This window comes from Eschrichtius robustus, chromosome 1 (genome assembly GCF_028021215.1).
Source record: "Eschrichtius robustus isolate mEscRob2 chromosome 1, mEscRob2.pri, whole genome shotgun sequence".
Lineage (NCBI taxonomy): Eukaryota > Metazoa > Chordata > Mammalia > Artiodactyla > Eschrichtiidae > Eschrichtius > Eschrichtius robustus.
Window position 1 is genome coordinate 189,400,616 of NC_090824.1, and position 12,926 is coordinate 189,413,541.

General features: G+C 44.4%; 1 protein-coding gene across 15 annotated transcripts in view; it reads left to right on the top strand.

Annotated features, from left to right (window-relative positions):
• The window catches only part of KIAA1217 (KIAA1217 ortholog), a 500,420-nt gene that overhangs the window by 413,785 nt on the left and 73,709 nt on the right, over window positions 1–12,926 (top strand). For all 15 annotated transcript variants that reach the window (XM_068561341.1, XM_068561412.1, XM_068561335.1 and 12 more), the window contains one exon: window positions 7,027–7,859. In XM_068561341.1, the coding sequence (XP_068417442.1) occupies window positions 7,027–7,859 (833 nt within the window). The remainder of the gene's footprint in view (window positions 1–7,026; window positions 7,860–12,926) is intronic.

The following is a 12,926-nucleotide window of genomic DNA, read 5'->3' on the forward strand; positions in this document are numbered from 1 at the left end:
TTTCAGAGGTAAAACATAATGGTTCAATAGATGCATATATTGCGAAAAAATGACCACACTAAGTCTAGTTGACATCCATCACCACACATAGTTAACAATTGTTTTCTTGTGATGAGAACTTTTAAAATCTACTCTCTTAACTTTCAAATACAATACAGTATTATTAACTATAGTCACCATGCTGGACCTTACATCCGCAGGACTTAAATGTATTTTATAACTGCAAGTTTGTATCTTTTGACCTTCTTCACCCATTTCACACACATACCCCAGCCCCCTGGGCACCCACCTCCTGCATCTGGCAGCCACCGGTCTGTTCTCTGTATCTATGATTCTTGAGTCATTGATTCTTTAGTCATTGTTTCTTCTAAAGGAGAGCTAGTGGGAGAGGCCTAACTCTCCTGAGCTGGGTGGTAATGAAACAGCCCAGCAATCACTGCTGCCTGGGCAAGTCCTGCGGGGCTTATGACGACCTCTCCCAGCATGCTCCTCATCATCGCGTGGCAGCCCCAGAGGGTGTACTGTTAGCCTTCGTCCTCCCCGCCATGCCTGGGATTCCCTTCCCTCTTCTATCTCTTGCCATCCCTACTACGAGTTTGCCTCCAATTGCACTCATTTCCTGAATCATTATTTCCTCCTGACCTCTCAGATCTTGTTTCTCATAGTAAGGCATCAGCAAATGAGTAAAACTTCCCTCCAAACTTTTCCCATGCATCTCCTTTCTCTCTCTGGCCATGTCCCTATATGGTATCAGCTTGAAAAGATGGGAAAGATGCTTACTATCTACTTTCCAGGGCTACCACTCGAAAAATGTGCCCAAGATGAGCTTTAGAAGACAGTTTAGCACTTTTGGTACATTAGACCCACATAGTTTCTTAGTGTCTCTAAGAAGCTGTGACCTCAGTATTTAAACCACTGCCTGTTTTTTCCCTCAGACTCCATCAGGTATATTCATTTCCAGTGATTGCTGTGACAAACTACCACAAACTGAGTAGCTTAAAACACCACAAATTTGTTATTTCCCAGTTGTGGAGATCAGAAATACAGAATGGTTTCACCGGCCAATACCAAGGTGTTGGCAGTGCCACACTGCCTCCGAAGACTCTAGGGGAGAATCCCGTTCTTTGGCTTTTCCAGCTTCTGGGGGCTGCTGCATTCCTTGGCTCCTGGCTCTCTGCTCCATCTTCAGAGTCAGCAGTGTAGCCTTGTAATAAGGAAGAACCTTTTGTGTTCTATTACAAGCTAGCTAATCACTAAAGGGATGTTGCCTATAAGCTTAAATTATACATAATGGCCCATCTCTGGGAACCCTGCCTCCCAGGTAATGAGCATTAAGTTAAAATAATTTTTTTTAGCTCACAAGAAACATCTTGACCAGACCCACCTGTGAATGACTGCAGGGAGAAAGAAATTAACACCTCCCCTCTGGAGGCTGACCGGAAACAGGAAGTGGTTGACTTCACTCCCTCCCCTTTTAGTATAAAAGGAGCCTGAATTGTAACTCAGGTGAGATGGTTTATCGGCGGGGGCGAGTATGGGCACGTCGTCTTCTCGGTCTGCTGGCTTTCCGAATAAAGTCGCCAGTCCTCACCCCAGCACCTCATCTCTTGATTAATTGGCCTGGCGTGGGGCGAGTGGTATGAGCTGGGACTCAGTAACAAGTTTCGGGGAGCCATCCATCAGCGTTGCTGCTCCTGGCCAGCCGGTCCCGGTTGGGGAATTTTCCGGTAAGGCCCTAGCAGCTGCCGGGACCACTTGTCGTGAGGGTCTTCCCTTCAAAGTTCCTCGAAGCAGCACCGGCTGCCCCAGCACTTGGCAGTTGGAGCAAGGAATTGACATCTGGGAGCCGATGGGCTCCATACAGTAGGGTAAGTCGCTCCAGTGTGTACAGCCGGGAACTCTACTTCCTCTTCATTTGGGGCCTTTTCTCCGGAATAAGCCAATTTGTTCTGTATTTGAGTGGGATACCCTGTTGGAGAGAGGAAAGAGTTGTTGGGCTTCTACCCTATTTGTCAACTGGTTTGTTTGTTTCTTTGGATGCTAGCATGTGTCTGCCATTTGTGTTTTGTTTGTCTTGAATTTCTATCTTTAAAAATGGGGAATGTTTCAACTGTCCCTAAAGAAAGTTCTCTGAAGTGCATTTTGGGTAAGGGATCTGATTACAGCTATGAACCCATGTGTCAGAGGAAGATGATATTTTGTTATAATAGCGTGTAGCCACAGTACCTGTTAGGATCTCTACAGGGGGGTTAGGCAGGGTTATCTTGGGGCCCTGTGCACCATGTGCTGTTACCCTTGCTGTGTTAATTATGTCATTTATGGTCTCCTGTGTCGTTGGTATATGTAAAAACCCAAGACCAAACTTGAGGGTTTATTTAGGATTTTCTGTTTGTTCTTTGGGTTTTTGGTTTCATTTTGTTTGGTACCGTTTCTCCGTTTACAGCCAAATCAGTTTTGTGATACTTTAAACTTTTACTGATGTCAAATGGAGAAAAGGAATGGAAAAAAAAAACCTGTCTGCTCTTGTCCAAGAGTGGAACATTCCGAGGAAAAGAAAGTTTCCACTTGGTTTGTAAAATCACCAAAAGCTACAAATAGAAATAAAAGTCTTTTCCATAAATATTACTAAAAAGGGTTTAGCCGTCTGTACAGGTGACCTTGATTTGTCCCATCTGCCAGAAACCCAATCTGCATCCAATCTTTTGTAACTGATGGGTTTTACATTGTTGTACCTGATACATGGCTAAAATTTTGGAATGGGAACTATGACGTCCCTGTGTGTGTTTGTACGTGTGTTATAGATGTGTGGCATTGCCAAAAATAATTTGTAAAAGAGCTCTAATTGGTTTAAAGGAAGTTAAGTGCTTATGTGAATACTCAAATATAAAAGAAACTGTCCAGAATGAGTTTCAGGCTCACATCATCTAGGAAATATTCAGTATTGAATTAATATCTGGTGTTAAAGTTGGCTTAAGCTTCTTGGTTTGATACAGGTATGTCATTAGAGTCATCAACATTAGGTATAATACTTTCATTGTACCTGGGTTTACTAGAAATCAAATAAGACCTTATTATTCCTGTTAAAAAGTTTGTCAGCAAGAAAAATAATGTGACAAAGCTTTTAAGTAAATAAAATAAAGGTAAATGAAGTAAAGAGTTTTGGGTAAACTCTATGGGAATAATGTTCTGGAAACGTCTGTCTGGAATAGTCTCTCCAGATTTTCGTACCTTGAAACTAAACTTAGTTCTAAGATAAGATTGAACTTAATTAAGAAAATAAATCTTGAAGGTAAAGTGGTACAAAATCTGAATTTGGTTCTCTAAGAGGACAAAGTTTTTTTAAAATATTGAACTCCTTTTGGTAATAGATCATGAGTTTGTTTAAGTGACCTGTATTTGCCATTGGGATCTTTTATCACTGGTTAAAACTTTTGATATTTTTGACAGATGTCCCAAAGATCAGGTTCTAAGTGGGATTCATCTGACCTCTGGCTAACGTTGGGGTTTTCTGGAGGGTGTCTGGAACACCTCAAATTACTTGCTTTCTCTCCATCTCAGAGAGAGGAATATTAAACTAATTGGGCTTATGGTGTGATGAATTGCATGGGAGGCATTGTCAAATGGGTGGTGATAAAACTTCTTAGGTTGTACCGTATGGGTATATGTTATTAACATATATATATATTCCAGAAATTATATGGAACTCCTAAAATTCTGGCACATCCTGGTAAATGATATCAGTCATAATTTTAGTAATTACCTTATTGTCATAGCCACAGCAGTAGTCAATTTTCTATTCAATTGCACTGTAATCCCTGCTGGTTGAAGCCAAGGCAAAAAGGCATCCTTTTAATGGCTAGATGATCAATTGCTCTCTATGGTTTTACAGTGGCTTTTGAATGACACTCTAGCTATTTTGTGAAGAAACAGGCAAGAATAATGAAATCCATTATGTGCAAGCATTTGTACTATTCCCAGGGAAAATAACGAAGGGAGTGAGAGGATGTGTTGCTTCAGACCTTAACTCCTCTGGCTGAGCTGGCTGTCCCAGCCGCTCTGGCCGTTATGCCAGTATATCCAACCCTTACACCACCTTCCATTCCTATCCAGGCCCAGTTCCTGACACTGGGGCTCAGGACTTCCCTCCTTATAGGATCAGTTAGAAAATGCTGGGAATTCCCTGGCAGTCCAGTGGTTAAGGACTCGGCACTTTCACTGCGGTAGCCTGGGTTCAATCCTTGGTCGGGGAACTAAGATCCCACAAGCTGTGCAGCACGGCCAAAAGAACAAAACAAAACAAGAAAATCCTGTGCTAGTTTCTGGGGCACAGGGACTTGGTCTGGAATCGCCATCTAAGACCCAACAGGGCACCCAGTTTGGGCCTGGAGCCACTTCTGGGACAGGGCTATTTTCCTTACGCCATTTATCTCATGGGGGGCCTAAATGGAAATGACCAGCCGGCTGGGTTTCTCAGACTTGTTTAGTTGGAAAGATTGCAGCCCTCCTTATAGAGAGGATGTTCTACACCTGAAGCCCACTTGCCAGCACCCACAGCTGAACCAAGTGGGGGCCCCGGTGAGGGAAGAAGGCCCTTATGAGAGCACTGCTCATTAGTGCATCTTGGCAGGGCCTTGAAAGGGGAAACCAAGGCAAAAGAGTTGAACAAAATTCAAGAAATTCAGCAAAACAAATGAAGACCTCTCTGAATTTTTGGAAAGGATTTATCAGGCCTACACACATCATACTAATGCAGATCCCGAGGCCCCTGCAAATATCAGAATGCTAAATTTGACCTTTTGGGGGAAAGTGCCTCAGATTTCAGGAGAACATTGCAAAAATTAGATGGTATATTTGGAATGAACCCTTCTCAATTGGTAGATGTTGCTTTTAAAATGTTGAGGGAACAGCAACAGAAGAGAGATGCACAACAAAACGCCACTGTTTTGGCGGTGGCATTGGATTCCCGGAAGGCAAGTAACCTGAAGAGAGGTAGGCCACCATTGGGGAAGGAACTATACGCTTATTGTGAGGAGGAGGAACACTGGAAAACAGATTGCCCTCTGCTAAAACAGAAGAACAATAGAAGACAAGAGCCTCATGGTGGAGAGGAACACTGAATGAAGAGACCCAGGGACTCCCTTGGCCTTGAGGCACCCAACTCCCCACAGGAGCCCGGGGTGAAATTGACAGTGGGGGGATGACCTGATTGACTTTCTGATAGACCTCACCCTGAAGTTTTTCACCACAATAGCTTGACATCTGAGTCCCACCAGAACATGCTTTAAGCCAACAGATGGTGCTCATGAACATCCCGGAAAAGGAGACCAAGCCCTTTCCCCCAGAGTCTTACAAATAACCCAGAGACTTCTGTCAGACCTCCCAGGTGGGGATTCAACACAGAGGAACCTGCCCCACCGAGGACTGACAAATATTTACTCAAAGGCCTCAAGCCGCAGGAAATCTCAGATACCTGCTAGTGTTTGTGTGGACACCTTTTCAGGATCGGTGGAAGCATATCCCACCTGGAGAGAAACTCTCTGAAGCGGTTAAAGCCCTCCTTAGCGAAATTATCCCCTGATTTGGATGAAGGCATTAAAACTGCATTCATTCTGGAGACCACAATCAACAGGAAAAACCAAGAAAATGAATCATATATCAGAAAGGAACGTTGCTAAAATGTCAAGAGACATTTAACTTGGGATAACCTTGCTAGTTGCCGTGCTGCGGATCAGTGGCTCCCAGAAGCAGGCTTAAATTAAACACCTTTAAAATATCGTATGGTACTCCATTCCAGGTGTGTGCCCAGGCAGGAGAATCTATAAACGCTAGAAGACCTAGCGGTTGCCAGTTACATTAAAACTTTGGACTCTATACTGACCTCTGCTCATGAGTTTGACTCCAACAGGTCTGCCCATCCAACTGAAGTAGATGGGAATTCCATTGCAGCTGGAGAAGGGGCAACCAATTTCTTTAATTGTGTCCAAATAAATAGCACAGGAATTTATATGTATTAGGAACTGGAACCAAAACCCCAAGTTCAATTATGAATTAGACAACAAAGTGCTACTAGGTTTCATCGGGTTCAAATAGTTGTAGATAAGCAAAGGCTGACAAAAGATTCTAAGGAATATTCGTCACCTCCGTTCAACAGGAAGTAACCAGCCGGAGTCGTCTTCCTCCCTTTTCCCACAAGATTGTGGAATGGACATTGACAATGGGCAATTATTATAGGGAAGAACCTTTTGTGTTCTATTACAAGTTAGTCACTAAAGGGATATTGCCTGTAAGCTTAAAATATACATAACGGCCCATCTCTGGGAACCCTGACTCCCAGGTAGTGAACATTAAGCTAAAATACCTTTGTTTAGCTCACAGGAAACATCCTGACCAGGCCCACCTGTGACTTCTTTCTCCAGGGAGAAAGAAGTTAACACCTCCCCTTTGGAGGCTGACCAAAGCAGGAAATGTTTGACTTTCCTCCCTCCCCTTTTAGTATAAAAGAAGCCTGAATTCTAACTCAGGCAAGATGTCTCTTTGGGGAATGAGTCCACCATCTTCTCGGTCTGCTGGCTTTCCAAATAAAGTCACTCTTCGTGCCCCAACACCTCATCTCTCGATTTACTGGCCTGTCGTGGGGCTAGCAGTATGAGCTTGGACTCTGTAACAGCATCTTCCCATTCTCTCTCTCTGATCCTGCTTCTGTCATCACGTCTCCTTCCGTGACACTGACCCTCCTGCCTCTTTCACATATAAGTGAATGCATTGCATTACTTTCACATAAGTGATTGTGATTGCGATTGCATTGAGTCCACCTGGACAATCTCCCCAACTCAACATCCTTAACAGGGGGCATCTGCAAAGGCCCTTTTGCCCTGTAAGGGGACATGGTTACAGGTTCCAGGGATTAGGGCCTGGACATCTTGCAGGGGCCACTCTTCAGCCTACTTCATCAGGGAAACCACACTGAGATGTCTCTAAAAACATGAATATCAAAGTAGATTTTCTAATTTCTTGTTTTCTTTTCAGATGCAGAGAGAAATCGTTTATGCAAGAGGAGATGGCCCTGGTGCCTCTCGACCTGGGCCCGCAGCTCTTCTACCCCACGCCATTCCAAATTCTCCACCGTCCACTCCTGTGCCACATTCCATGCCTCCCTCTCCATCCAGAATCCCTTACGGAGGCGCCCGGCCAATGGTCATTCCTGGTAACGCCACCATCCCCAGGGACAGACTCTCCAGCCTGCCGGTCTCCAGATCCATCTCTCCCAGCCCCAGCGCCATCTTGGAAAGAAGAGACGTGAAGCCGGATGAAGACATGACCGCCAAGAGCCTCACGATGTACCGAAACGAGGGTTTCTACGCCGATCCTTATCTTTATCACGAGGGGAGGATGAGCATAGCCTCTTCGCACGGCGGCCACCCGCTGGACGTCCCCGATCACGTCATCGGGTATCACCGCGCGGCGGTTCGTTCAGCCAGTGCTTACTGCAACCCTTCTTTGCAAGCGGAAATGCACATGGAGCAGTCACTGTACAGACAGAAGTCACGGAAGTATCCGGAGAGCCACTTGCCTACTCTGGGCTCCAAAACGCCCCCGGCCTCTCCTCACCGAGTCAGTGACCTGAGGATGGTGGAGATGCACGGCCTCCATAACGCCCACGGGCCCTCCCACACCATGCAGTCAGACCGGGTCTCACCCAGCCGCCAGGCCTTCAAAAAGGAGCCCGGCACCTTGGTGTACATTGAGAAGCCACGGACCACCCCAGGATTATCCGGAATTGTGGACCTCGGCCCTCCTCTAGTTGAGAAGCAAGTGTTTGCTTATAGCACGGCTACGATACCCAAAGACAGAGAGACCAGGTAAGGCGGTGAGGGTGGCCAAGGGTGGTCCCCGGCCACGTGCTGGTTTTGAGGGCTGCTTCACAGAAGTCGAACCAAGAGAACAGTGGTCAGCTGAGCGCCAGCCTTGAGCCCTGTGCCCTGTGGGTACTGGCCGTGGGGGGTAGGGGAGGAAGAGGAGGATCAGAGGCCTGCTGTTGTCAGCAGAGAGTTTCTAAATCTGGTGGTCGAGTGAGGCTGGGCAGTAGCCAGGATAAAGGCAGGCGGGCAGGCGCCCCGACAGGAGAGGTCAGAACGGGCCTCCCGAGCGGGGATCTAACGGCAGCAGCGTTAACGTGAATCTGAATAATTCAGAAGAAAATTACGATTTCAGAAACCAGACAAGTCCATCAAAAGCTGATCATAACTGATCTCCCACTGAAAATACGGAGTGAGTGGTTCAAGTGTTAACCGTTTGAAATGGCAGTTTGTGTTCTTCCTTGTGAAGTGCAATTTTGTTTTCTCATCTGGTTATGAGAAATGAAAAGGGCGTGTCACTGTCTGTCATCCAGGGTGATAAAAACATGAATTTGCATAAAAATAGGATGGTGTCAATGTAATACTCATTCAGGAGTGGTACAGAGATCAGCAAAATTTTTCTAGTGGATGTGACACTCCAGGTATTTAAATTTCTTTTTAAGTTTACGTGTGTTTATAATTTACCAGCCCAGAACCTTCAGACTACATCTTGAAAACCCTCAAGTTTGTAGAGTAATAGAAAAGCTAATCTTTTTTTTTTTTTTTTTAATTTGTTTTTGGCTGCATTGGGTCTTTGTTGTCGCGCGCGGGCTTTCTCTAGTTGCGGCGAGCGGGGGCTTCTCCGTTGCGGTGCGCGGGCCTCTCACTGTGGTGGCTTCTCTTGTTGCGGAGCACAGGCTCTAGGCGCACGGGCTCAGTAGTTGCAGCAAGCGGGCTCTAGAGCTCAGGCTCAGTAGTTGTGGCGCCCGGGCTTAGCTGCTTCGCGGCATGTGGGATCTTCCCGGGCCAGGGATCAAACTCATGTCCCCCGCATTGGCAGGCGGATTCTTAACCACTGGGCCACCTGGGAAGCCCCAGAAAAGCTAATCTTGATAGAGGGAATTTCTCTGCCCTGAACTGGTTGACAGAAGGCAGCATAATAATTATAATCATAAAAATCTAGTCAAAGAAACTGAGTCCAAAGGAGGTTAAGCATTTGACCTGTTGTCATATGGGAATTCAGAAGGGGCGTGAAAAATAAAATTCAGATATTCAGCCACTCAATACCTTATTGGAACCACTCTTCCCTCCTTACCAAAACCGAGCATGTCACTTTCTATTACATAACCTTGTAAAAAGAAGGCCAAAATTGTGACTGGAATGTGATAGTATATCTTATTATCTTAATTACACAAATCAGAAAGCTCTGTCCTCACTGGCAGAATTTTATCATGAAAGGGCCATCTCTTATCTGGTTCTAGAAGAAAGATTCCAGGAAGATGGAAAGAGAATAAACCTGGAAGTTGGGGGATTATCAATGTACCAAAAAGCTCTAACCCTCTCTACACAGCTTTAAAAAGAAAAAACAGCAACAGTGACTGGCTTGAACTAGAGTGAAGTGGTTTATAGACAAGAGCTACCAAATATTCAAGGAACAAGAGGTTACAAATTGTCTTTGCTCTGCTGCTATAGTACTGGGTGTAAGGGCTACAGATAACTTGGCTTCTTAGTTTACTGCTTGCGAGATCACGAGGAGCCACATCTGATACCGATGGAGAAGATTGCACATTTCCCAGAGGTCCTGTAGATTGTGCTGGATTCCATGACAGAATGAGACTTTGCCGTTGTTTCCCTTGTGGAGGGAGGGTATATATTCTTTGTGTGGAAAGAAGGATGAAACAGGTATTTGCTGACAGAAGAATAGATGATGGCAGAGACAAGGCTATGTGGTTACCAAACCGTATTTTCTTTTCCTCTGGGGCACAAAACTATCTGCATCTCCGAGCCTCCTTTGCGGTTAAGTGTGGCCATGTGAGTGGGTTCTGGCCCATGGCAAGTGGGTAGAGTTGATGTAAACTGTCTGCAAGAATAGTTCCTATTAAAAAATCTGCTGCATGGGAAACAAAACAAAACAGTGACAGGCTTGATTATGCAGGACTAAGAAAAATGAAGACTCGGAAAAAAGTATTTATTCTCTCCAAAGTCCTTAGGAAGTTAAATTCTAAGAATCAAACAAAGGGATGCCTCTCATGACCATAGAAAGCTGAGGGGTGTGGGATAAATACTGAGGCTCTTTGAACAGACCAGTGTCACAACCAGAGGGAAATCTACCAAGACGTGCCTTAAGGCTAGGGAGCTTGCGCCCTGTGCTTCTAAGAAAGGGTAACACATATGCCACGGCGGGCTGTGAGGGGCTCTTTGGGAAATGTGTGTCACTGATAGGAAGGGACTTGGAGTCATAAGAATTTAGTCCAGGAAAAAATAAGAACTATCCATCTCCAGGGCTGGAATCCATCCTCCCCCACCACCCTGCTGACCCACCTTGTGGGAATGAGAGGATTGTGAGCTTGATTCCACTGTTTATCACATCAAGCCGTGTGCACTCTGCTGAGTGCCAGGCACACTTTGGCCAGCGATGGCGTCTGGCTTCTCGCTCAGCACCTAGTTCCTCGTCATGCATGTGGTTACCACGTGTATATAACCGAACATCCCTGAACCCAGTTCCCAGGATTGGGTTATGGGTGGGACCAAAACAGAGGGCCCTCTGCTATGTGGAGTTGCCTCTGTACTGCTCCCTGATCAGAGTCTTGAAGAATTTTAGCCTTCGGTAGCATCAGTATATTTTATATTTTCAGGGCCTCTGCTTCCTCAGAGGTTTCTGTTTTTCACCGAAGCTCAGAAAACGCTATGGGTTTCTGTCTTATGTGTTAGCAACTCCTTTTAGAAAATCCAAGTTCTTATTTCTAGAAAAACAAGGATTAGGAAAGTTGACTAAAGATTAATGTTCACCTAAAATATACTGCCATGATCACTGCCGTATTCTGACATATGGTTGTAATTCGGAATATAATTTTACATTTTTGAATTCATTCCTGTAAATGTGAAATAGCAGAGGAGGAATTTTATCTCACATCTTGCCTAGGTGATTCCTCACCACCGGCTAGATTCCCTTCTCCTGTAGCCCTACGCACGCGCGCACACATACGCACACACACACACCCTCTACATTTAGAGTTGGTGTTACTGAAACACCTAAACGTTCCCACTAACTCAACCCAGGCACATGACAAAAGTATGTAAAGAATGATTCTCTAGTAAAAATTTGAGTCTGGACATTGTGCTGCTAACACTGCTACCCACCACCCCACTGTTACGTAGACAGGTCGGAATGTGCCGTACTTCCTCCTTTTCAGCTGCAATTCTAAACTCTTGGAAAGCTTGATGTCTAGGCTGAAATGTAGTACTGCTGGGTAATATAAGAACACTGACGATAGCTATCATTTATTGAGAGTCTTTTATGGACCAAGCACGATGTTAAGTAGTTTCCATATATCATATGATGTAATCGTCATGACGATCCAGTGTGGTATGTACTATCATCATCCCTATTTTACAGATGCAGAAACTGAGCTCAGAGAGGTTAAGTAACTTGCCCAAGGTCACAAAGCCAGTAAGTGGCATAGAATGTCCAGGTGCATTAAAGAATCCATACTTTTTACCGCTGTGCAATATTCTGCCTGGTGGGTGAGAACTAGGAGCCCCACCTTCACCCAGCAGAGAAGTGAATTCGGGAGTGAATTCTAAGCATTTCAACCAGGACAAAATGCTAAGTAGCTGCTCTGAAAGGATATTTACAATCATCAACATGGTAGAATTTGCATAATTATGCTGCTAAATATACACATGTCATTTAAAATATAACTGTCCCAGCTAGTATATTAGCACAATTATGCAGAAATAAGGGAAGAAAGAAGAGAACATTCTTGGTAGATTTTATTTTGAAAAAAATGAATGTGACTACCATGTCAAAGAAAATTTTAAAAACAAGAACACCAGAAACAATTACTGAAGCACAAAATTGTAATCCATTGTTACACCTATACCGTGGTGCTATTTTAGATATATTTAGTCTGTGCAAGTATTTGTAAAGAAGCTTCAACCCCTAAAAGTCTTAACTTCATGAGTACAGGGTCCTATAACGTGCCAAACCAATTTCTGTTGCAATTTCATAATATTAAAAAGCAAATCCGAGTGTTTTTTATATGAAACTCTCAAGTGGAATTTTACATCTAAGATGTGAAGCTACAGAAACACAGGAGGGAGACTGAGAAATCTGTAGAGATGCTTTCTTTTGGGCACTGCTGGATTCATATACTCTTCAGAAGACCACTTCTATGAAATAGCCCATTAACTGCAGAGTGTTTGAAATCAGAGAGAAAAATTTTCTTTCTCATCTGTACTTAGGAAACTTCCAACGGTAGCTTTTTTTTTTTTTTGAACGCAATTTTCTAACAGCTCTATTGACTTGAAAATGAGTTAAAGACAAAGTAATTTCACCTTGATCTTGTACGTAGCTCATGTGCTTCGATTTAATGAATTTGGCATCTCTTTTCTTATAAAGATGCTTCCACAAAGCATCTAGCGATGACAAATTATATATAGGAGATCTGGAAAAAGTAGTGTAGAACATATATGATGGTAGCATCTTCCTCCCAAGACGGCCATGGACTTTGGGGTAGGAAGGCGGATTACAACTGCTTTGACCTTCAGAATAGTATGGTCGTCTCTCAGTATCCATGGGGATTGGTTCCGGGAGCCCGTGGATACCCAAATCCGCAGATGCTCAAGTCCCTTATTGAAAAGGGCGTAGTTCAGTCAGCCCTCCGTATCCGTGGTTCCACATCCACGGATTCAACCAATCTGCAAAATTCAATCTGCGGTTGGTTGAATCTGAGGTCGCAAAACCTGCGAATATGGAGGGCAGACTGTGATTCTCAAGTCTGAGCTTCTAGAAAGAAAATGACCTTGAGTGATGCGGTGGTTTTACCCAGATGATGTCCTTTCAGCGAGGACTCCAAGAAGAGGGCGGGT